This window comes from Phaenicophaeus curvirostris, chromosome 22, assembly GCF_032191515.1.
Source record: "Phaenicophaeus curvirostris isolate KB17595 chromosome 22, BPBGC_Pcur_1.0, whole genome shotgun sequence".
NCBI lineage: Eukaryota > Metazoa > Chordata > Aves > Cuculiformes > Cuculidae > Phaenicophaeus > Phaenicophaeus curvirostris.
Genome location: NC_091413.1, coordinates 2,107,895 through 2,134,453, shown reverse-complemented (window position 1 = coordinate 2,134,453; position 26,559 = coordinate 2,107,895). Strand labels below are relative to the sequence as shown.

Genomic DNA, 26,559 nt, shown 5'->3' with positions numbered 1-26,559 from the left:
TGGGTATGGAATGGAGGAGTCCTCCCTCTCAGGAGCGTGGTGGAATCCGCTGGGAGGGTTTTGCCTTTTTAGCTGAAGCCATGCAAGCATTGCATTATTGACTAAGTGGTTTAAAGGGGCACATATGGGTTTAACAAGGAATTTGTGACCTGGTTTCTTAAAAAAGCGGCGAAAATAGCTTCTCTGTAAACGTCTACTGCAATACAGCTGCAAAAGAAACCTGAACTGGCTGCTACTGCTAATGCTGCCCCTTGACATTCAAAATGCACCAGCATTAGAAATAGTATATTAATAAGTTAAACTGCTCAGAACCAAGGAGGACAGAAAAGTTGTGATGTTCTTAGCAGTTGTACTGCTGACCTTAACAGTACAATTTCCAACCACTGGATGATGCTAGTCAAAGTGCAAAGAACTGTCTGAATAATTTGGATTCAGAGCAAAGAGGATAGAGCTGCTACATCATACAACAGGCCCAAGAGTTTTAATTTATATTTTTAGTAGAGAATGAGAAGCCAGCCCTGTTAATTTAAGCTCTACAACTTGATGAGGAACTTTCACTTTTGCCAGGATCAAAGCTGAGGTCAGAAGGCTGCCTGGCTCCCATCTGGTATTTCTGGTTAAGTTACTCTCTGCATACGGAGCTGTGACAAGCTTCGAAGAACAAGAATGATCCTTCTGCGTATAAGAGTTTAACCTTCAGCTCTGATAAGCTGTTCCTTGAAGTCTATCTGTAATTGCTCCATTTCCCGTCACCATGTCTGATGCTATCACTTGATTGAAATAAGCCATGGGAGGAGGAAGAGAACTGCTTGACAGAATCAGCTTTTAATTCTAACATCACTTCTTAGAACTGCCACTGCCACCAGCATGGCCAATGCAAGTCACTCCTTTTCCTTCAGGAAAATCCGGAGAGGGAGCTCAGAAATATTGAGGGGAGGAAGGACAGAGAGAAGTACATAGAATTCCTGAGGCTTTTCCTCATCTCCATCCATTATTTTCTACATAAAAGTTGGAGTTCAAGTTGTCTAAGAGACCTTGCTTCAATTAATGCTGGCTGATTTTAACCTCTCCACCTCTGCCCTGTGAAGTTTTACATGAAAAAACTAGAAAATCCCTATAAAAGTAAGCATTAGGAAAAGTTTGCTGTGTTTGCAAGTCTTCATGGAAAAGTCATAATGTCTTCAATGACTGAACATACACAAAGAAGTGGTTGCACGTACTAGGAAGATTTGCTGCTGCCAAACCCAGCACAGGCTTCTCTCTCATAAACACTTTGTCTGCACTGATCATCCATCGTCCCTGTGTGTGTTTACACCACCAGATGGAGCTGCACTGTTTGTAGTCTAGATCCAATTTTCATAGCAACTCGGCATCTTGAATAGTCCCTCCTTTTTAACAGACTTGTTCCTCCCTTATCTACTTTGCCACTTAAAAAAATCTGTTACACCAAATAACCTTTCATTTCCCACTTCCCGCTCCACAGGCGATTGCCTCTCAGGGTCAATCCCATCTCACTGCACTAAAAATGGCTTAAGAACAATTCAAGAAGGAAAACTTAGATTCTCAGTGTTATATTGTATGATAAAATTGACTTAGTTTAAGCCTGGAATTACTTGAATGAGTGTTTTGCAGGGCCTGTGTTTCTAAAGGGTGAGTTTTTAGCAGCCAGGTCTAAGCTATGAGCACCTCACCCAGCTTTTATTCCCATTTCCATGGCTCCTGTTTACCCCATGGAAGCAACATCCAGGGCAGTTTTATGAATACAATCTGTGTTATTGTCCATACACACCTCTAAAAGACTCCTTGGAGACTTTGTAGTATTGACATTTGAAGAAAGAGCTGAGTAGACTGTTCCTGAATGATTCAACTTTGCCTTCCTTTAATTGATTGAATCAATTTTAATTGCCTTGATTCTAATGAGCATAATTCAAATGGGCCCAGGTTATCGGAGGCAAGGTGCTCCGGAAAACCAGCTCCTGACCTGGGAGCCTACAGTTTGTCCACATTCCACAACAGTTTAGGAATCATCATGGGAACTGTGAGCTCAAGCTTTCCTGCCTCCCCTCAGCAGATTTAATCCATAGAATAAGCACTACATGAGGAAACTTCTCCCTGGTCTGTATTTTAACACTCTTAAATAACCACGGGTTACAAAGCAGCAGGCAGCAAAGCTCAGATCCAGAGGTGAGGCTTTGCGGTCCGGGGGCCAGAAATCTGCCAGTCACATCCCGTCTCCTGTCAGGAAACGGGAACCGCGGATTGTCTGAACAGCATTTCCTGGAGAGATGGTTTAACACAAGCAGCGAAGCCTGGAACAACATCCAGCCACGTCAGAATCCAGCCCTTCGTTTGCTCAGCCCAAGTGACTGATGGAGCAGGTCCATGGATTTGATTTACCGGCGGATCATGTTTCACAAGAACAGTCAGAAAAGGACAGCATCCAGCAACGTTTAAGAAAAGACCAGAAGGAGACACAGCAGGAATTTAACTCACCAGGTATGTTGGACCAAAATCAGCAGCTCTGATTTGGCAGCAACGCTGCCAGAAACAAGCAACATCCAACAGGATGCAAGCAGCCGACAGTCAGGATACGGGGGCTCTGCTCCATCCCTGCCTGTACAAGGGATTCTAACGCGAGAGCCGTTCAGAGCAGGAGTGACAAGGGAATGAGCAAAGCATCCCCATTCTCGAACAACGGAGCTCAAGTCTGTTGTTTATTCTTTCCCAGCTTCCTCCGGCTCTTCTTCCTCCCTTTCTTGGACGACCCTAAACCAGAAAACCCTCGACTTTCCCCATGCTTTAGGAGAATTGTTACACATTGGAGAGCAATACAGAAAGTGAGCAATTCAGCCCACATTTAAAGCAGAAGCACTTTGTAAAGATTATACAAAGAGAAGAAAACAGAGCATTGCTATGCAAAAAGAGCCAGCCGCTATTAGAACTTGTTCATCAGTCTGTTTTTATTCTTTCCCCTCACATCTGAATTCAAGATTACACCTACACTAAAAGCAGTGTTAATCACAATACCACACAGGAACCTGATTTGTTTCAGACCAAGTTACACAGAATTTACAAGGGGTGACAGGGTTTATTATTCTTTATTTACTCTGCCACTTCCCAGAACCCAGATTATTCTATATTTAGCTCTTATAGGGATGATTCAATCAGTAATTTTAAGTATGCTTCAGAGCAGATTTAAAACAACACTCCAGGGCACTTAATGGTCAAAACTTCCAATGCCCAACTCAGATCTTTCCTTTAACTAGCAGTAGAGCCTTGGATCTTTAAAAATAACATGTAAATCACTAACAAATTAAAGGCCACGAGGGGCACAGAATCTCAAATTAGAAGTCTTAATTCTAGGTACGGAGATTGAGAAGTCTGTCATCTCTTCTGCACTTGATTCCTTCCCTCCCAGCTCCAGGAGAGGATTCCAGTCTCATGGAAGTCTATTCTATTACTATTACACACTTTCTAAGCCAGGACCAGACAATTGTTAACTCCTTTTCCCACCTCCATCCCCCTTCATGATCCAAGTACCTCAGATCCATCGGTCTTGTCCACCTCCGTCATCTAACACTCTTCAAAAACAGGTGAAGTTTTCCTCCATCCTCCTTTGCAAAGACACCACTCCTCATCCCTTCATATCTCTACCAAACTCAGGAGCATCACAAGTAAGAAACTGCAAGCACTGCCACTGAGACCAAGCAAAGACAATCTGTTCTCACATATTATTGTTCTCGGTTTATGAAGCTTTGCTCTACAAATTTGCCTGGCGCTAAGTGATGCTGCTCTTTTGGAACCAAATCCCAGAATTACCTTTAAGTCAGAATCCAAGCAGCTTGGATCAGTGTGAAACCTAAGCCCACCCTAAAATTAAAGGCATTTGAAACTCAAAGACATGGCCCAAAGTCAAAGACTTAAGAGTTCAGAGCTACTCCCTTTCCATACCTACTTTTCTTCAGTTGCAGCTCTCCGATTAACTAACCATACAAAGACAGACAGATATTTAAATAACATAGATTAAAGCTTCATATTTAACAGAAGTGCTGTCTGTAATAAAATGCATTTTCAATTGTTTGCATTTCAAACAAAATTGCACTACATGTTACCCTTGACACAAGGAGTTGCTGTTGTGGCAGGTGTTTTATTGCCAGCAAAGCATTCTCAGCACGGGCAGGAAGGATTAATTCAACATATAGAGATTAAGGAAGGTAAGACAGATCATGTCTGATTGATTTTATTATAGACTAGACAAAGCCACATAAGAAACATCCATTGAAATAAAAATATACCGCGTGAGTGGAAAAAAGAGCTGGAATTTGGAATTGGAAAGGACTAAATTTGAGTTCCCAAAATTAAGCATTTCCAGCCATGAGTGCTTACCAGTGTTGTGCAGTCCAAAGGCTCACAGTTAACGGCTGCTAGTTAAGTAATGTCACCATCATATTTTCCATACTCGCAGCTTTTAAAAACTTCTCTATTGAGGCTGAGAATTTCCATGTTTGGTATCAAACCAAGCCATGGCACCGGAATTTCTCTCGGTTGATGTGAAATGAGGGGAAAATCCACTTTTGTTTTAGGTCAGAACAGAGAAGAGACTTTACCCACTAAAAATACAGAACAAAACCCTCAAGTGAACCAATACAAAGTTGTTAAACCAATTGCCTTTCAACACTTCTTGTTTCAGGAATTTGCTTCTGTGGGTATAAAATCCATTTGCTTTTTTTCTAGACAATTCTGCCTTGTGGAGACTTTTGTTCTTACTGAGCATTAAAACAACTACTTACCCTTCTCAACACCTACAGTAAGGACAGCTAACAACGACAACAGAGCTTATTTGCCAGATCCTCACATGGCACAACACAAGAGGCTCCACTCAATTCTTTTCCTATTAAAGGACACAAAAGTTTTACAAGTTACTAAACATTTTGCTCTGATTTCCTGCTCTAACACTCTTGTATTCCACAAAGCATTTCTGTCATAGATGCCACACAAATCATAGTAGCTACTTTTATTTGGAGTTTGAGCTAAAAGTGACCAGCAGTTTTTAAGCTCTTCAGTAGCTGTAGCAACCAAAACAGAAATATCCACTTTAAATAGTTAAGAATGGAGGAAATAAAATGCCTGCAGCTGTCCAGGGTTAGCATATATTGCACCTTTACAGAGGTATTTTCAGACGCTGCTGGCAAAACTTCCCTACAACAGAAATTGTGAGGGTTTTTGTTCATCGTGCAACTCTTGGTTTTAGCTATAAAATGAAACCCACATCCCTCCACATGAATACACACTCTCCAACACGGTGCATATTCTCTCCAGTTAACCATTAAAAATCGGAGCCATTTAAAAATACTGACCATTTTTGGGGCAGCATACACTTCCCTCATCTTTATTTCATAACTTGACTCCTGCCAGAAACTGTTTTGTGGGTTGAACAATAAGCTGCAGAACAGATCAGTCAAAACTCATGTCAAACTGCTTTATTACATCTTAAATAACATTACATTTTAATATAGTATCTATCTTGCATCCAGCTTTCTTGAAGTACACTGACTTTAAAATTAAATACAAAAGGTGAAGAGGGATACAGGGCGTGGAGAAAGCTCTACAGAGTAGTTTCATGAAAGAGAGTAAGAGGGAATTCATCTTTTATGCCAAATCCAGGCCTAACGCACAATTACAGCACATTTTTGTACAGAATGTTGCAGAAAAAACAAAATGGAGAAAAGCTACTACTGCTGCTAGGAAGGAGCATTTCTGGATACAGTGAGAAGATAGGAAAGTTTAACAGAACAATCTGCTGTCCAAACACTGCTGCTTTTAACATTTTATTTGAAAAGAAAGCCAGGAAAACCTGCTCGTTACAAAAATGACTCTGATCAGATGCAAAGGACTCATCCTACAAGAGGAACTGGCTGTGAGGAACTGATTTATAAAGAAGATGGTCTAGGTTCCCTCCTCCCACACCCCAGAATCTTTGACAGCGATTGTTTGAACAGGCTGTTTCTTTAAAAAAAAAAAAAAGTGACTTATCACGCTACTCCAAAACGTGCATAGCTTTTACTCGAGTTCTTCATAGATTTATGCACAGAGTAGCAACAATAAATGAATACAGCGACAATGGTTACAGTTTTTAAACAGGTTATTTCTTCAAAGAAAAAACATCTAAGGACTTAGTCCAATATGCACTTTTTAGCATTTCTACAGCATGCGATTCTAAGAGTAAACCCACCCAATATGGCAAACAATCAAAAAAGGTTTTTTTTTTGTTTAACTTAGAAAGTTCAAGATCATTATTTTCAAAACATTGATTTGTACATCATTTCATACACAAAGAATTGACTCAATACCCAAGTGTAGGATAGGTCTCTTTTGAAAACAGAGATTCCTGGTTGTTGAGACTTATAGGATAGTGTTAGGATATAGAAACTGCCCTTTCAAGTGGACAAAACCAAAACAGATTAAAAAAATCAGTGTGGTGAAAAGGGGGGCGGGGGGGCAGGAGGGACCAAGGATTGCATTTGTTATCCATAAAAGGTGAAAAGATTCTTTAAACAAGCATTCATTACCTTTTACAGCATGTGCTTGGTTACCTTACTGCTTAACATTATCCTATATATGCCAAGTTTTGTGCAACAATTATCTGTGATACTAGAAAATAAAATAAAAAAAATTAGGGACTAAATTTACAGCGTTAACGACCCCCAGATGCTCTGGGCTAGGACTCCCTTGTTTTGCTCAATTAAATACATAAAGAAATGTATTTAAAAAGGAAACTTGAAAAAAATCCTGCTACAAACATGACTTTAAAATTTGCAAGTGTGTGAGAGAAAGTCCTTAACCTCGACTTGGAAACTACAGTGAAAGCTAACTGTTTCACAATTATGCTCAAGTTTATTTTCTGGTCATGCTTTTATGATAGTGTTTCATTTTTCAATTCTCAAGACAAAAAAAAATGGTCCCAAAAGGAATGCACAATTTCATTTTGCTTACAACACAGAAATTCTTCTTGGAAAGGTAATTGTGCTCTTCATTTCAGCAACAGGAGACGGAAAAGATCTTGCCCTTTGAAGTTGGGGAGGATGGGGGTCCGAGTTAGTATGGTTGGATTGGATATGCTATCATTTTTAATTTTCAACCGTTGGAGACTTCTTCCAGTCATGGAGTCCGACGCTCTTCTGACACAAAGAAAGATTTATTAAGAGTTGCACTTTAAACCGTAATCAACTTTCAAGCTTTGCTCTCACTGCCCGCTGACGCAGTTAGCCATTATCTCACCATTTTCAAGAATGCCATTTATTTACCAACCCAGATTCAAAAGACCATACAGTCATCCCTACCGCGAAAATAAAGTGTGCCAAAAATAGCTCATCGCAAAAATGTCATGCATACATTAAACAAATGGCCTTCTAAAACAACACAATTATTTTTGTTTTCTCAGTGCCATGCCTTATCTGAGCTAAGCGCCTCCAACATCGGGAAAACAGCACTGCTTGGACTTGGAGAAAAACATGTTGAATACCGAAGAAGGACAGTTCATGAAAGAGACACCTACCTACTTCAGTTCCAGATCTTGAGGAAGCTGTCCCATGATCCTGTTGCCACTGCCATGCCGTCATCAGTCACACCTAAGCAACTGACACGGTTATCATGACCAGCAAGGACACCTGCAAGTAAGAACACGCAACAAACAGGACATTACTTTAATGATTTCCTATTTCAAGTAACACTGAGGTATGTTTGGGTTAGCCTATGTGTTCAAAAATCCTGAACAGACATTGTTGGATGGGGCTTTCATAGAATCCTGGAATAGTTTCGGTTGGAAGGGACCTTAGAGATCATCCAGTTCCAACACCTCTGCCAAGGGCAGGAACACCTCCCACTGGATCAGGCTGCCCAAGGCCCATCCAACCTGGCCTTTGAACAACCTGATCCAGTGGGAGGTGTCCCTGCCCATCACGAGGGGCTGGAACTGGATGCCCTTGAAGGTCCCTTTCCAACCCAAACCATTCTATGATTCTATTAGTTTTTCAATGCTTTTAGTTCTATAAGCACAACCTTAATATAACTGGGTGAGTTCGCAAGAGAGTAATTCAGTAAATGCATTACTCCAGAATTTTCCATGTACATTGCCCACACACAGATTTTTACTGGTTTCTTGTGAGCTGTGAAATCACAGACCCCAAAACCCTGCTGGCAACATCATAGCAATAAATACAGCATGACCATGCGTTGCATGGCTCTTGGTATTTCCTCTCTGTAGTGATATAGATCAGTTGGATTCTACAAAACATTGTAAACTATGAATTTAAGCTGAATTATATTATGAGCACTAAAGTATTTTTTCCATCTAATTTTATCTCACTATACTTGCAAGCACAAGACAAACTCCTACATACAATCTATTTGTCAATATGCAGATCTTCTGCAATTCAGTTATAGTTCCATTAAAAAAAAAATTGAGAAGCTAAACAGAAAAATGAAAGGAGCCAAGATTTTCCTGTATCCTCTTTAATTTAGATGTTTCAAGGAGGTCAAAAGAAAACCTAATTACGTTCAAGCTCTTTCCGGTCTGCAGCACAGAGCTAAGATATCCTTGAAAGGCTTAAAATTAATCTTTTTACATCAATTACATTTCTTGTAGGACTCCCCTCATTCATACCCTGGGTTGTCACCCTCCATTTACTATTCTCCAATACAGAACATAAATTAAGTCTCTGTTAGTTCTTAAACAAACTAATATATTTAAAAACCAGTATTTTTACCTGTTAACTCAGCGTAAAAGTGACTATTTGATATGCAAGGGGGTTTTGATATTTGAAGAAGTGACTTTTCTGATACACTTCCTAAAAGCAGCAATGCTGTGTGAGCAACACCACTAATCTCCAGATCCCGTTAAACCCATGCGAGTGTCTGCGCCTCAGCACAAAACTGCTCAGTTCTACAGCAGAAGCCAAATCTGAAGAGCTGAAGCAGATAAAATCTTAAGACGTTTGGTACAATACAGAAACACCGAGGAGTTCCCTGCAATTTACTGTGGCAATAGCATTAATGTATGAAAACTCAGTCTTCCACCAACAGGAATAGGTGCTGCGATTTGGTAAAATAAAGAGAGCACCAAGAAGTCTTACACAACCTGAACTGAATGCATAACCACAAAGGTGTTTAATATAGAATCAGGCATGACGGAAGTGTCAATCTGCTCAGCAATCAAGTCTCTGAACATCTCAATAAGCAGAATATTTGACAAAGCAGTTGTTAAAACCAGTTCTAGAACTTGGTAATAAAGAGTTGCACTTCATGAAAAAATCAGACTGGCATAAAAAATTGGTTCTCATTGCTACAGGTAAGCAAGATCACCACCACCTTCTATTCTCTTTTAATCAAGTTTTTCATAAAAAAAAAAACAAACAAGAACAAACAGGAAAAAAAACCAAACTATTTTTATGGTGCTTAATTATAGCCAGTTGTAACCTAGCCTGACATTAATCAAGACAAATGCCTCAGTCTGATCACCACTCAGGCTTATACACACATTTATTGTCCCAATAATCAAAGTACAAGAATCTCAGCTTGCAAATCTCAACACACAGATAAGCCCGATTCATAAAATCCATGCCAGTACTGAAATGATGGGATGTGGCACCATTAACTTGCAATGAGAACCAAATATTATTTCACAATACGTGAGCTGAGTGTCCACAGTTTCAGCTTCTCGGCTCTGATAAAAACTACCACGAATTTTTAGAGACACAAAGGAGATGTGAGCGGTAAAAGCCAAGTTGCTGGAGATGGAAATTAACAACCCCAAAGGAAACTATTTTGGTACAGCTCAGGATTGTGTGACTGTTTTATCTCTTTTCCACCTGCAATATATGCTCCCCTCAGAGCAATGAGTCAATTTGCACTAAACAATGTACTTGCAACTAATCCTTTCAACTGCACAGGGAAGAATATTCTGCTTGGCTGGTGGTTTTGTTTGCTTTTAAAACCCACCTAGGATAATTTTAAAAGTCTAGACCACTTCATTTGGTAACAGAGTAGGTCCTTGTTCTCATCCCCTGTTGTGATGAGGATAAAAACATATTTGTGGCTTCATTTATATCTTTTCACCTTTTTTCTAATAAAATTTTTCATTTTAAAGAACTGAAGCTAAATTATCTTAATCTTTGGACCATAAATTTCGTATTTATTTCCCCAAAAGACAATCTCCACGGTGTTTGCTGTTTCTCTGGTTATCTCTACAGCTACAAATATAAAAAAAAATTCTTTATATAATTAGCAGCATTAATGCTGAATTGCTTTGAGCAGTTCCTGCATGAACTTAAGACTTCCATAAAGTGTAAAAAAAAAAAAAAGAAAAAGCCATCCACCCCCAGAACCTCATTTTTAATGGCAGTCTTCCTGTTCTTAAGCATCCATCACTCCCTTCTACCCTTCAGAATTATTCCAATTTGTTTGTTAATATCAGGAAGCTCCTTTCATCACTGGTCACCCTAAAACATGGTATCAGAATTGTCAAGATGAGAGAGGGAACGCTAACAGGTCTATGCATACTACAACTCACACATCCTATATGTCACACTGCGTTCACTGTATTTAATCCCAAACCCGTTTACCTGCTCTATCAGCTTTCAGTGTGTCCCAGACGTTGCAGTTGAAGTCATCATAACCAGCTAGGAGGAGACGTCCGCTCTTGGAAAATGCTACAGAGGTGATGCCGCAGATGATGTTATCGTGTGAATAAACCATAAGTTCCTGATCAGCCCGAAGATCAAAGAGCCTGCACGTAGCATCATCCGAGCCTGTGGCAAATGCATTGCCATTTGGGAAGAACTGGAACGGGAGAGGGCAAGGAAACAAGACACAATTTCAGCTTTGATTCCTCTGTCTCATTCAATACACGATTTGGTACAGAGCAAAGCAAAAAAGAAGAGTATAAACCTCTCCACGAGAGGGAGGCGGGCAAAATTAAGGAAGTAATTGAGAGCATATGGAGAAAATACATTTTAACAGCCACTGTTTCCATTTGCCACAATGGATCTGAAGTTGTACAAATTTTGGGTACTTTCCCCACCTACAAAGCTACTGATTAAAGAAAATATGCCATGATCCCACATCGCAGAGTAGATGAGACCAGAGAAATAATACAAATTTAAATCCCGTGTCCTCTCTCCAGGTTGATACGTACGCAGATGGCGTTGATGTCCGACTCATGGCCAGTGAAGGTTTGCCGACACATTCCTTCTCTAACATCCCACAGTTTGGCAGAGGCATCACAGGCACCAGAAACAAAACACCGGGCATCAGGAGCAAGAGACAAACTCATGACATCTCCAGTGTGCCCAGTAAATGTAGTTGTCTGCTGACCAGTTTCTATGTCCCAGAGAGCACTTGAAAGAATAGAAAAAAGGGAAAACTCAACACATTTGCTCTCTGCTAGAAAGTCTAGACAGCAATTCTTGTCTAAACCCGTTTATTAGTACCACTAGTGGAAACTCATACTCCATGAAGTATTAATGAGAAGTATACTGAGAGTAGAAAAATAATGTTCCTTATTGAACTCTGGATATTTTACAGGATAATTATGTAGAACCATCTCCAATCTCAAAATATCAGGGGTATTAAATTGAAAAACAGTACAAAAACCTAATGACTAACACTCACGGCTGCTTTACTCACAATCCTTGTGCCAATGGCTATTGTGCAGTACTACTACAAGGCTGATTTAAAGCAGCAGTGGTGAGTCTACAGCAAAAGTTGAGTCAGCATTTCTCATTTTTAAGAACTCGCTGGCGATGTGCAGTTCTGAATTCCGTTATCTTAAAGCTCAGCCACTTTCCCGAGATGGCAAAACCACTAATACAGTGATAATCAGAGCATAAAAGGATGAAAGAACGCTATCGCCTCCCTAGAAAGAGAGGTCTAAACATTTAAGGAAGATGGAGGAATTCTAATTTCTGTAATTTCTCAGTAAATCAGACCCATTGATGGCAGGTTTGCACCATGCGAATAAAGGAAGCTGCACTTTGATGCCGTACTTTGAAGCTTGGCCACACTGAAGGGACGTCAAGGACAAACTGTTATCCAGACAGCTGTAGAGTTACTACAATCACTCCTGAAGCTGCCGCTTTCTCTTATCAAAAGCATAATTTTAACTAATTCTAGGTGATAGGTTTTTGTGTGTGGTTTTGGGTTTTTTTCACCCCACGATCACTTATTCAGAAACATTTCTGTATAAAACCCAAAAACATTTATATCGAACAGCTACTCTGAATCACTGGACTAATCACTGGGCATTCAGAGGGACTGACACTGTGCAGGAGAGGCATTTATTAGACAACCTTTGCTGCAAGAACTTCTTCCTGGCAGAGCTGAAATGCTCTTAAGAATTAGATATAATAGAATAATCTATGAGGAAAAAAAAAAAAAAGAGCAAGGTCTTTTTTGGTTCAGAAGCTGGTATATATTAAGAAACACACCTACATTCTCCTCAAAAAACCCATCTGCTGTCACTGTAGAATATTTTCTAGGAGCAGTTCTGAATAGCTACATAAACTAAATTCCAAGGTGGAAAAATCCACATATGACTCTAAACGATAAATACTGGATACTAAACAACTTTTCTCAAAGTCATTAGTCTAACACACATTTCCAAAAGTCAAATAGTTGTGGCAAAACCAATTTCCCATTCCATCCTAACGCAGAGAACTGGGTCAGGCTCTTCAGAACATGGGCACAACTAAACAGCCAAAGTGAACAAACTTGGAGAACCAGGTTTTCCATTAGTAGTAAAAATGTGCCATATGAACAATAATTAATCACACTTAAGTCTTCTGCATAGCTAATAGGTTTACAACGGCTATTATTTCCTTCAATAATAGAGTAGAGCTGCATAAGACATCGTGTCCAAATTTCACTGCTTACCAAGTGGTGTCACCAGAGCTGGTAACGATTTGATTATCATCCAAGAAACGACAGCATGACAAGTATCCTGAAATCAAATTAAAAGTTGATGAGTAAGACCAGAGATTACTCTTCACACGGCATACTGGCTTGCTTCGATGTTGCTTCCTCCTCTCCTGAGGATGAAGCAAGAGCTACTATATAAACCTAAAATACAACAGAGACAAGTTTGACACAGGAACCTCCCGACATTTTGAACAAAAAGTATGTTGGCTCTTTACAGACCTGCTGAAATTCAACCTACCCTCGCCCAGTGATGCACTCCTGTCACAGTAGGGCAACCTAAACAACCCTGTCTGTCACAGAACAAAGTAAACTTAAACAGCTTAACCAAACAGGGTAGACACTGTTTTGGAAGTACCTCACCATTTTTCTTTTGGTGGTGAGTGGGGAGAGGAGGAGGAAGAGAAAGAGGGAGCAGAGGGGCGAAAGTGTGGAATCCCCTGGCCAAGCTGGAGAGTAGTACGGGTAACCCTGCACTGTACACACTAAACTTGCTAGAAAGTGGTTCTGTCACTGAATCCAGGAGCAACAAAAGCTCATGACCTCAGCAGTGCCATATAACTGTTGAAGAAAAATCTACTACAGTCTTGGTCGGTACAAAGCCCAGAGCATGTAGACAGGACACTTCCCAACAGTGGCACCAAACACCTCAATCTGAGTGGTCTGAAGAACCTTTCTGCTCAAGTACTGCCTGCCAAGCTATCAACATAACTCCGATTAAAAACTGAGTCTGTCCTGACAGCCACCTCTGTTCCACAATGCACAAACATCTTCTGAAAATCCAAACTGTAACAAAATAAGAAAATCTGTGAACATCAACTCCCAGCCACAGGCTTTGTTCCATTCTACCACAGAAAAGCAGCTCATTAACACTGTTCCTTGGAGAAGACTCAACCCAAACCGCTCAGGTCTCAGATGTATTCCTTTGCTATCCCCTGCACTACAGCAAAACTCTACCTCTCCTGTCATGTAAAAATCCGTGTTTTCCCAGCTACACAGTTTATAATCATAAAGGCCAGTAAGCAGCTAGAATATCATAGAAATAATGGTCCTTTATTGCTAAAATATTTTTCACTATTTTGATACACCCACACACACAAGGCCACATGCTGAAAGCCTAAGCTCCCTGTGTTCAAACACCATTCCAATTATTTCTGTGTCTTGAAGGGCAGGAGGGAAGGGGGCAAAGAAGCGAAAAGCAATCCCTTACAAAACGCTTCAGGGGTCACATCCCAACCACTGCCTGGAGATCAAATTGACATTGCATTCTCACACCCGTAATTACACCCAGAGGGCACACAACTGCCCCAAACTACCTAAAACGTACTTGGTAAGAGAAACACCTGAAAGAAAATTAAATATCATTAAGCAAACTTCAATACACATTTGACTTCTGATTGTATAAAAATTCATTAATGCTTAACTTTATTTCTGAGTAGCCGTATTTTCCTTCAATGAACTGTCTTTATATCGTTTTCTGTACTCTATAGTTAGAGGTTCATCAGGCAGAAAACCAGCAAGAGACAGAGCCCCCCTGACATTCTCCCTACTGAACTGTTAGGGGTTCTCTCTGGAGCTAAGCTTGCAGCCTCCAGAGTTGTCTACCTGTGTTTTGCTGAGTTGGGGTTACGCTCTCTGTGGCCATAAAGCCAACCTGCAGCTTCAGAGACGCAGCTTGTGGAGAAATAAGTGATTACAGTCCACTCCCTTTCTCAGATCGTTAGAGGTTTTACTGATTCTGCAGGAATGTGGAAGATTCCTGGTGCGCGTGCCAGGCTCAGCACTAAGCTGGGGCTTTTCAGGATACCAGAGTGCCTGCTGAATAGCCAGTGTTTGCATTTTCTAAGGAGTTCAAGAAACCACCCATTCACAAAAAAATAAAAATACAATCTGTCCGTTATCAGACAATATACAAAAGCAGTTCGCATTTTCTAGGTTATAAAGTGCTCATCCCTGTTAATTCTGTGTTCTTTAGGAAGCGAGAGTATCTTCAGCCACTGAATTTGTTGTTAAAGGGACTTTGTGACACTGCGTCTCTTGGTTTGTTCAAAAAGAATAATTTTCAACTCATCCTCCACACTTAAAACGTTAGCTTTTAAGCACCAGGAGGGACTTCCTTACTTCAAAAACTCTAACGCTTGTGTTCTATGATCCTTCTTACCTAACAAGATGAATTTTGCTTCATCTGTCACGAAGAGAACTCTGCAGCTACAGTTTACATCCTAATTCACCAGGCAAAGCCTACAAGTCTACCTGCCTCTTCTCAAGACACTCCACCTTCGAAACAGAAACTGAAGGCAAAAATTAAGCTACTGCATTTTGGAGAGAAGGGAGAAACAGAAGGGGAAGCAATGAGAACTCAAACCTCTGCAGCTAAAGAACAGCTCCTTCGGAAGGCCGCTGTATCATCCTTAAAAATCAAGTTTCTAATAAGGAGGGAGAAAAAGCCATTCAAAATCAGGCTGGTATGCAGCTAAGGCCCCCTCCAAGCAACAGAGGTGCACAGTGAAGTGGATCTTTCTTTCTAATTAGGAAATTATATTCAAAAGGTTTTAAAAAATATCATCGCTTTGTGGTTTGGCAATTCGGATCATTTTGAAGAGGCACTCACCTGTGTGACCAGCTAGTTCACGGCTGACACGTACATTCCCTTCACGAGTTTTCAAGTTATAAATGGAACAGATGTTATCGAGACCACCGCAAGCCACATAATTTCCAGAAGGAGCATACGCACAAGTCATGACCCAAGAGGAACGCAGGGGAATAGCATGCACCTGAAACCGATACATTAGTGGTTTTCATCTGCAAAAAATCTGAGTCAATCATTTACCATTAGGAAGTATTTTTGCCTGTCTCTCAAGCCATACACCATCTTTCCATCAAAAGGAAAAGAAGAAAACAGAGGAAAAGTCTTGGGCTGTTTGAATATCGAACTGTTTTGAGGGTAGCTTGCATATATAGCTCATCAGACCAAATAATGACATAATTAAGATTTGCCTTTCCTGGATCCAGTTTAATCAGTAATTTTAGTAAAAACAAAATCCTTTTATTTCAGTGCTCCGATTATTATTGGTTATTATAGGTTCAGGAAAATATTGTCTTTCCAGTGAAGTCAGCAGAACTGCTGATCATGGGCTTCGATGCACTCGCTGCCTTCAGGCACTACCTAGTCAGATTTCATACCGTTTCAAGACCAACTGTTTCCTACCTATAACTTCAGCAGGTTTGTGGTTTGGTTCGGATGCGTGTTTGGTGGTTTTTTTACTTCTTTTGACATTGGAGTGGGGCGGGTTTTTTTGTTTTAAGATGAATGGTAGTTTCACTGGACAATACTGCCAAGAGGTCATTTAGATCACATTTACCTGCAGGCTGGGGTCAAAGGAGGAGAATGAAGGCAAAAAACGGGAGGGTTTATTTTTATTTTGCAAACAGTATTGTTGCTTTTTAGTAGAGTCATGGATTTTTAGTTTCACAACTGAGATTCAAGAATAATCCCAGCTTCAGAAGCTGCTGCTGCATTTGCTTCTATGTCTCTCTCCTCTAGCACAGTGACAAAACTGTTTTTAAGTAATCAGTAAATACCAATCACTGTCATGACAGTAAAAGTAATCCTGAACTGCATCATGTGATTGCAGACAGAAAGTGATGACCTATTATATGCATCAGATATTTCAATGCTTAAACTGAAGACAACAAATTACTATGTTGAAATCTGACCCTTCTGGTGCAACCTGCTGGTGCCTCCTTGCTCTCTGTTGACCGTTTTCTCTGTGGTATCAAAACAAATCAAAACATTCTCTAGAACTCAGTATTTCATAGTTTTCTATTTGTGGGGAACATTTCCACCCACAACGCACTGAAGACGTGCTGCATTTTTTAAATGTAAATTTATTGTTTTGGAGAATTCAGAGTTAGGTCTTAGGAATATGCGCAGCCAAAACCACGGCAAATAACATTTCCCTCCTTTGTATTTATAACTGAATCACATCACAATGTCTCAGTCTTACCTTGTTTGTAGTATAGCTGTCCCAAATTATAAGTTTGCCATCCTGGGAGGCACTAACTAGAAGCCTAGAGGGAACAGGAGGTAAGCACAGTCACTGCAGGAAGACAAGGAGGAACATCTTTCTCATTAACATCCTGGTGATGGCATTTGTCTGCACTGTCAAGGCCAAGGTACTCAAAAACATTAAAGTCCAGTGTGCGTTACCCAATTCAGTTATAAGCACTAAAAAAGTGATTTTGGAACTACTGAGGTTCAATGCTAAATATTACGGGAATATGTGGCAGAACACCTACATGTTAACACATTCTGACTTGAGAAAAAAATGTAGGCATCTTACTTGCATCTCAGTCTTGAAAACTGAGGGACAAAGCTTGCATGGAATCAGTGCTTCTGTGTTCTGCACACATCCTTCAGATTCAGTGGGTTTGGGAATCTACACTATCAACGTTTTCTTTTTTCCTATTTTTAAAATAGCAGCTTATTCTAAGACATCCCAAAGCCCTGAATTAACGTTAGCGCTGAAACACAATGGAATGAGAATGAAACACAGCAAAACCACCACCAATGGAAGGGGCAGCATTCAGAATATTTTACTTTAAAATCAGCACCACCTCAGTCCCCACCCAGCAACCAGGCTTGAAACACGATGCAGCTGATTCATTGTTCGGAGCTCCCTTATCTGCTTTTAATGCATTCAAAGATAGATCAGGTATACTGACATGAAAAAATCTGTATTGTCTCCACACTGTCTGGGTAATTTTGGATAAAATACTCCAGTATGGTATTCAAATTTGCTGTGTGCATCTTCTGACCATTTCCCAGCTGAACAATACAGTGCAATCATCAAAGCACTCCAGTCGCTTTGCGTTAAGATTTTTTTCGCTCTAGATTATATTTTAGAGCCATCTTAAAACACTTTTGCCAAATAAGAAATTAAATCCCCATCTTTTAAATAAGTGATATGCCAAAGAGATGCCTGAAGCAATGAATTCTACATCTGTGATAAATTAGCTTCTTTCACAGGCATAGAAAACTGAGGTACAAAACACTAATGTTTAACATAAAGTAACAGTTGTTTGTTCTGATTTTTATGAACTAAGCAATCCAGAAACTACAAGTATAAGACATCATGAAGAATTTTTCATCTTCATGATGCATCCTTTCATCTTTGTTAACCACTTGGCTACTTTGCTTTAGCGTATTTACTGCCTGCCTCCAGACACCAGTGCATCCGGTATATCTGTAAGGCACAGACTGTAAACAGAAATTTGGTAAGAAGGTAACTTTGACAACATTGAGCTCCCTTTGACAATCTCTACCAAGTAGAAAGAGGTTAGTTGCAAGTTAAAAATTCCTTAGAGGGTTTTTTTTCATCTGCTCCAGCAAAAAAAAAAAAAAAAATCAAGAAAAGTGAAAGAAAGTACCTGGTTGTAATACCATTTCAATTCTCTCTAACTGGACATCAGTAGTTAGCAGGAAGAATTTAAAGAAAAAAAAAGACAACTGATAATGAAAACTATGCTATTTCCCGAGTTCCTCTAAATTCACATGGTACCACAACTATATGTCGCAGGCAAACTGATGAAAGACTGGGTATTTTGGCACCAAATTTGGATTTAGATGACAAAAACATGGACATTAGGAGGAAAATAGAGATAAAGTGTTTCTGAATTCTCTTGGTTGTTCAAGTTCCTTTAGAATTTGTTCGTAGTAGTAGTAGAAGCAGGAAAAATAAGAGAGTCCTGTGCACCCAGCTTTCCAAAGAGCAGTGAAGCCAAGTGCTGCATTGCTAGCACCCACCTGGAATCAGTCCCCCAGTGCATTGCATAAATTTTAGCCAGGTGTCCCCGGAGTGTTCTTCTAGTGCGCATTTGGATTCTCCCCACTGGGTCAATGTTGGCTGTGATCTGAAATAGGAATGGAGTCAGACTCTGACTTTTTGACTTTATAGCTATGGACATTTTAGATTAATAAACTGATAGCAAGCATTTCTGTGCTAGCTATCTCTAATCAGACACGCAAGAGTCGACATTCAAGCAAACAGACTGAAGTATGTGACCAGAGTAAACTGGTCCATTATATAACTAGAAAAAAAAGGCTCGCCACATCTTCCAGTGCCAAAATAATCTGTTCCAGTCTAAATTTATACCGTATTTCTAGGAAAAAACCCCACCATATCTCAATGAGATGTACTAGAGTATTAACTTTCCCAAGGTAATGTCCAAAGCCAAGTGAATGGAACCAAAACGCGAAAGTACAGCACAATGCAAAGGTGTTTGCTCAGGTTCAGAAGCAGTTCAGACAAATGCAGCATCGTGTGGAAATGAGTAAGCAGGTTAACCTCAACAGGTCTTGTGGTTCAGGCTATTCTGTAACTGTTAGCAGAATACTGGGGCATCCCTGCATTATTTTCCACTGAGCAGTTGAGATGCACCCCAAGTCACTGCCTAAAGAAGCCACTGCTCAAGCCTATTGCTCTCAGAAACTGGACAAATACAACCAAGGTACTTGTTTCTGGAAGGAACAACCTAAAAGCAAAATAAAATAATCTATAAAGAAGGCAAAGAAGATTCACTTTCACTTATGTTCTTAAAACATATGTTCTTTTTGTAAAGAAGACAAGTTTTCATGACTCAATTTAAACTCAAATTCTTACCTGGGCCAAGGTGGCATCCGCACATGCTTTCCTGGCATCCTGCAACAGAAGAAGGTTAGAGAAATTGGAAGTTCGGTACATGCCTTCATCTCTGCTTTGTCAAGTTGATCAAGCACCCTCAAAACGAGGTCCAGAAGCATTTCTGCTTGTCACATAGAGAGGACCCATCCTAACCGCAGCATGAACATAACGTGCTGGCTGCTGTCAAAACACATTGAGCATTTAAATTCAACATTTCCTTCTGCTTTTGACAGAAAGGTAACGTGATTTTCACCGCAAAGACAGTCAAGCAACAGAACTGTTCATGCAAACAGGCTGTGCAGTCTCCTCCTCCTTGGAGGTTTTCAAGAACTTGGACAGAGCCCAGAATAACCTTATAAATGACCTTATTTTAAGTTGGAGATTGCTTAACATTGGTTATAGTCTGGCTCAGAACAACTTCAGTAAACATTCATTTTGATCTAATCCATTTTGTGCGTTGTTTGTGTAACTATAATTTTCTAAGCAATATTAGAGGCCAAAAAGTAATTTCATAAAGCGGTTATATGTGCTTGCCCTTTCTAAATAACCTTGAAATGGTGAAAACATTTAACTTAATGCATCATTTCTGTCCATATCTGTCCTCCCCAGGTCACGCAAGCGCCCGTTCATCTGTACCGTGGGTTCCAGATCCCCTGATGCAATACATACTCTGATTTGGTTTTTCAGTTGCTCAGCCTCCTGGCGTAACTGGTCAAGCTCGCTCATTTTCCTGTGCTAAAGGTGTGCCTCACTGCCACCTCCGAAACAACCAGAAATCTGAAAGACAGGGAATGAGAATTATTAGAAGTCCTAGCTTGAATTCACTAGAGTAGACAAGATAACCACCTCAAACAGCGCTTGAAAAAAGGGCAGATTGGCTTAGAAGTATTGGAATACAGGTGAAAACATTTCCCTGAAACCTCTTCACAATAAGGTGTTACCGCACACAAATGTGCTCAGCTTTTTTCCAGCCACAGTAAATAAAATATAAATCAGACTTCTTCCTTTCCTCCAGGCCTCTGTTTTGCATTTTTTTCATTAGCATTTTTCTGATTCAGTTTTGTATAAATTCAAGTTTCCCTGAGAGTGAGCCAGCAGATAACACCAACGTTAGACATGAAAGTCAGAACTTCTCTGCGGGTCTTAAGAACAGAGTAAGGAATTCTCCTATCGAGCATAAGCACCTTCTACAGATTGACACAGGGACTTGCAAAATGCTGTAAAGAGATCCAATGTGAACACTACCTGTGTTGCGAAAAATGTTCTGGATATCTGGATAAAAGGCGATCACTCACAGACGCTGTTCAAGTTTTCACTTGTTAATTGCTGAAAGGGCTCCCTGATCTCCAGAATGGATTCTAACATTAACGTAGCATCAGAATAAAATCAGTGTTTTTTGAATGTTAAGTTGAAGGGAGTGGTTGGAGACAGCACTGCAAATAGACATTTCCCCCTCTAAACTCCACTTTCCTACATCAATAAGCACTGAATTGCTAACACATAGCCCTCTGCTGTACTCTGTAACCAGCGAGAGAGGCTCAATAAAACAACTCTTGGTGACCACCCTTGACTACTGCCTGTAGACCTCCTCAGCCATTGGGCAGTTTTCCAGTATAATAAACACGTCAATATTTTCCATTAAGCATACAACTTATCTGTAAAAGTCACTGTTCCAGGAAGGTATTGTTGCTGTTTTCACTGGTATCTCCACACTGAAAACTCAGCTGATCTTAACCTTTGTTTTAAGGTCTGTGCAGCTTGACCCCACTACAAGCTGCTGAAGAAATGTGTTGATGACGTTTTATCTTTTATTGCAGAACAATATTATTGGCTTCATTTTCAAATGCTACGTAGGATACCCAGAATTTATAAATAAAACACTTGTAATGTGGTTTTAGAACATTTTATTAGCTAGAATTGACCCTTTACTATTGAATAAAGCAAATGCTTTGCTAGCAGCTTTACATATTATTCTGCTAAGATTTAATCAGCTTATTTATCTCTGCAAGGATGTGAGTTTTGTTTTGCTCCTAAAGCTCTTCCCAAGGAGACAGATGAGAATAACTTCCAACTTGGTATCCAGTCATAGTAACAGAGAAAAGCAAATTAAAGCAGCAGGGCAAACATCGCTGTCAAAAGAGTTAAGACTTGAACATTCCTTAAACATTGCTATCCCACATAACCAGACTTATCTCAGAGCTCTCTCCATAGTGGCTGCTTCCTTCCAAACCAAAGACCTCAAGGAACAAACATCAGATCTTGTCCTATCATCATTTACAATTGATACTCTTCTCTGAAACCCAACATACTTTAGAAAAGGAATTTCAGTTTACTTTTATCTAAAACCCTCCATTCACACAGTTTCCTTTCACTTCGTTGTGAAATTGGGTCTCCTCTTTCTCTTTCCTGGTTTCAGGGTCATCTTTAAGCACCTTTAAGATTGCTTGTTCAGCTTAGTCCAAAATCCAGTTAAGACAAAACCCATCAAGAGTGTTTTACTATCCTATATCCACCTTTGTCTCTTTTGAGCTCTCTTCTGTTTCTCAAGATGTTTTGATCATTCTGCACTGAAGACAAAGCACTCTGGGGCTGGGTCTCCCTGCAGTCTGCAGCACACAGTCCCCCAGCTCCTGTGTGGTTCACACACACTGTGATAATAAGCACTACTCTCATCAGAAAGGCACTAAGAAACCAGAAAGACTGTTCGTAAGAATAAACCACAAGTGTTCAGATCTTTTAGCTTTTAGATATCCAGTTCTACTTCTGCCATTCTCTAAGTTAATATATAAGCCTATTTCCCGCTAAGCGAATACCAACCTTTCCAGGCAGAGTACAAAGAATTTAGAGATGCTATCATTGCTGTTGCCGAGAATGAAATTACTATCCAAAACTTAAGCGTTTTGCTCAAGGTCACAGCAACTCAATGATGAGATTAAGATAAGGATTTAGGACACCAGAATTCCAGCTGCAGAGTCACAGGTAACTACATTGAAGATTTACATGCAGCTTTATTAAGAGGATGAATAATCCCATGTCAGTCAAAGCAGAGATGCTCTCCTGCAACACGCAGCTTAAAATAGCACCAATGTAGTTCTACCAGAACTGGGCAATAGAATTCACTTAGGTTTACATGAAACAAAACTTCTTTGTAGGTAACGGGATGAGGCCCAAGGAGATGAACACTAATCCTAGGAAAGGTCATACAGAGAAAGTTCACTTCACAGAAACTGAACTTATAATTTCATTCTGGATTATTTACATGCAGCGAGTTTAAAACAAATCATACAAGCTTATTCCATGCTTGTGCTTTATCACTCAATGTAGCGCATGCAGAAGCGAATGACGGTGCCAGAGGAAGCACCCAGTGGTGCCGAGTCCTCTGCGGTGACACAGACGCAGCCACATAAACAGCTGGAGGGACCCAAGGCACACGGCCCAGCCCATGGGATCTCACAGTTTAACCAGCACGTACATGTTGGGTTCACACAAACGAAGCTTCCATCAGGTCTCGCACAGTAACTGTTATACAGCATCGATTTATTACAGAACAGACTCTCACATCAAATTCAAGATTGCACTCTGCCTCGGCACTTTGCCTCCATTCTCTTCCAAGTCCCATTTTATGCAGGGGCAGAACCCAAACTCCCTCCCAGCTTGTGAGAATTAACTGAATGCAGCAAGGGAACCCAGCCCTCGGCATCATTTCATAAACACGCTTTATCAGAGCCAGTCAGACAGCACATACGTAACCTGTCCTGCCTGCAGGAGCCGAGCGCCTAAACTTTTATTTGTGAGCTCCACACCAAGACAGTCTCTCACCAACATTTCAAGGCAAGCTTACTTTTAATGAACAACTTCAAAATGGTTTACCAACACTACAGAAACCTTTACACCTACGCGCAAGGTACCATCTCCTTTATCACAGGCAGCAAGGAGTTCAAGGAACTTAACTACTATGGTAAAAGCGACTTCTATCAATCTTGGCCTTCAGCCACTTGCAAGGCAGGACTCCTATTCAATAGGATCTGATCTAGTGGGACGTGTTCCTGACCACAGCAGGGAGGTTGAAACTGGATGATATTTAAGGTCCCTTCCAACCCAAACTATTTTATGATTCTGTGATGCGCTGCACAACAGTAACTGAACGCATACAACCCTCGATGTCTTCCCCATCTCCACTATCATATCTCCATATGATAAGCTGGATATACTTCTTGAGTTACAAATTAGCCCGTATGCATTCCAAGCAGCTCCAGACTCGGAGCTGCGTTTCTGACAGCATCCATAGGAGTTGTTTAAACCAGATCTTCACATCCCCTCTGCAGTCTTTGTTGTTTCAACATCAACAGGAAGTTCCAATTCCTGCCAACATGACTGAACTTGCTAACGCTCAGGAAACAAAATTCCTACTGAAGCCAAGGGCATTAAAATATAAGAGTTCTCTGAAGCAGACTGTAAAATTTATGGGACAGCCAGCCAACCAACTTGGCGATTCCTCTAGTTCTTTTACGCTAAGTCTTAGGCAATTAAATTTATGGCAGAAATATGAGATCCATGGAGGAAAAACGGTTCCATCCTCTTGTGCGCTTTCCAGTTGTGCTGTAAATCAGTGTGTACTACTATATAGCATTTAAAAAAACCGTTAAAAGAGCAAGAACAACGGGTAAGGTCAGGAAAATGTATGGGAAAACAAATATTTTATCTGTTCACCCTTCCGATACATGGGAAATTGCAATAAAGATTTATTCCTACTACAGACGCAGAAGTAACAAGCGGAGACTGTTCAATGTATGATCTATGCTTATCGCAAACTAGCACAACTGACTATCATGTAATAATGTATTTTTTGTTTCTCAGCATGTTCTAACGGCGTTTAACCCCACGTTAAAAGCAGGCTCTAGGAGAAACTGTAAGCTTGATATGGATGATGCTTCCACTTTGAGAGCTTAGAAAGAAGTTACTGATTTCCTAAACCAAGCAAACCTCATGCAAGAAGTCACTATGCAAGTTTCACAGTCCTTTTATCCAAATTATCACCATAGCTGTGAAGAAATAAGTAGCAGCCAAACTCACGCTTACCTCACTTTCTTTTGAATATGTTACTGTGCTCTTGAAGGCAGACTTCTCAAGAGTAGCACATTCACTTTGCTGAACTCACTCTAGACCTTTCCAGAGGCTGAAGTGCTTAAGTGTCTCTGCTCTAAGCCTAATGCCCCCTAATCTTGTTGACAAGCATACCTTGTAGATAATTCTCTTCTTGCTAGGGACAACAATATGCGTATTTGCAAGGCAGTTTACTGTTCCTCACTACTCCAATGACCCAAGTCACTAATCTCTTCTTAGAAGTTACCCAGAGAAGAACCAATTTATTCCTCTGTTCCCCACACAGAAAAATCAAGTATTGAATTCACCTAATTTGTTACTTTCTATATATGATAAAACTTCGCAATTCAACCATGTCAAAAGGATGACAGAAAAATTCAAAGGCTAAGGAAGAAATCAAATCCACTCATTTCATTGTTACAACTTCAATGTCCTTTCCAGAGTTCAAACTCTTGACCCAATCAAGTCCAGGTACAGAACCCCTTGGTTTAATGCTGTTATATATGTAGATTGATGCTCGCTTACATAATAAGAGAAACAGGAAGAGCAAATACAACTCATCTAAACACATATTCCTGGGTTAAATACAATTCCTCTCTAAAACTACTCAGTAACAGCAATGAGGCAATGCTTACTAAACACTTAATCGTTTCATTTCCTCACATTGAAGAATAAAAAAGGATGGAGTCTTCCATCCTCTCCTAAATGCCTGTCTTGTGAAGAAACGCCACAGATTAAAAAGAACACAGATTTGAAGTCACATTTATCATTAAGTTAAATACTTAGACCTTTAAGCCCTTGATGGCCAAACTTTCTTTGCTACAAGATATTTTTACCATGCATTATTACTACCAAAAGGTAAAGTAATCCCACCGAGCCACTGTTGATGCAAAGACTGGTAACACTGAGGATTTTGATTTATATTGTAAAGTATTACCCAAGTACAGTAATTTCTTATGGTTAGTCAAATCACCCTTCAGCCAAACAAACAGGTTGTTCTGTATCGTTCCTCCAACATCTTCCCTGCTAATACATATCGCTTATGAAACAGCCAGAAGAAGAGCAAAACACGTTATTTGCAAAACCAGAGCCAAAACCTTACAGCCTTAATAACAAGTTCATGTTACGCCTACCAGACAGTCTCATAGCGGGTCATCTGATTAAACGAAGCCGTGCTAATCTATTAGATACCATAAATCCTATTAGCAACATGCACAGCAGCTTGTACATTTTCACAATGACAAAGGAATTATACACAATCCACTGTTAGTTCCAATGTTTTGACACCCTATTGGCTTTGAAAAGCTGAGGGTAGTTTTGTTATTTAATCAGAAGTACATATTGATTCCTATTTGACTTTTATTCAATAGAAAACACAGTAAGAATGATCAGAATTGCTTGTGGAACAAATTCAAGGTGCTTTCTCTGCCATTTGCATGACCCAAAACGGATGATACAAAAATTCAGGAGTGCCTTCTGATTCTGAAGGACACACATCTCCAGATACGATACAGATAATTTCGGAAGATAGGAATCATAGAAAAGATACACAGGAAGACAATATAAGAGATGTACAGAACCATGTAAGCTTCTGCGATACAAACTTTATTTGAAGGGTAAAAACACCCTGTAGAGAATGCACTGGATAGCTCAAACAGAAGGGTATATAGAAAATACGATGGAAAATACTGAAAATATCATAATGCTACTGAATTTGTCTACAATGGGAACACCATGTCCAGTTTCAGTTGCCCAAGGCTGACCAAAGTGACCAACTAGAGAGCACCTCAGGGTTTTGCTTAGA

General features: G+C 40.1%; 1 protein-coding gene across 4 annotated transcripts in view; it reads right to left on the bottom strand.

Moving 5' to 3' along the window:
- Positions 1 to 5,465: 5,465 nt before the first annotated feature.
- The window catches only part of GNB1 (G protein subunit beta 1), a 41,805-nt gene continuing 20,711 nt past the window's right edge, over positions 5,466 to 26,559 (bottom strand). For 2 of the 4 annotated variants that reach the window (XM_069874738.1, XM_069874739.1), the window contains exons 3-12: positions 20,322 to 20,429; positions 19,632 to 19,670; positions 18,776 to 18,882; positions 16,977 to 17,040; positions 15,581 to 15,743; positions 12,928 to 12,994; positions 11,192 to 11,393; positions 10,620 to 10,836; positions 7,556 to 7,667; positions 5,466 to 7,178 (exon numbers count right to left, since the gene is read on the bottom strand). In XM_069874738.1, coding sequence (XP_069730839.1) covers positions 7,561 to 7,667; positions 10,620 to 10,836; positions 11,192 to 11,393; positions 12,928 to 12,994; positions 15,581 to 15,743; positions 16,977 to 17,040; positions 18,776 to 18,882; positions 19,632 to 19,670; positions 20,322 to 20,378 — 1,023 coding nt within the window. In that variant the 5' untranslated portion in view covers positions 20,379 to 20,429 and the 3' untranslated portion in view covers positions 5,466 to 7,178; positions 7,556 to 7,560. Of the gene's footprint in view, positions 7,179 to 7,555; positions 7,668 to 10,619; positions 10,837 to 11,191; positions 11,394 to 12,927; positions 12,995 to 15,580; positions 15,744 to 16,976; positions 17,041 to 18,775; positions 18,883 to 19,631; positions 19,671 to 20,321; positions 20,430 to 24,731; positions 24,876 to 26,559 lie in introns of those variants that run through there. The other 2 variants (XM_069874740.1, XM_069874741.1) reach the window with 2 other exon arrangements.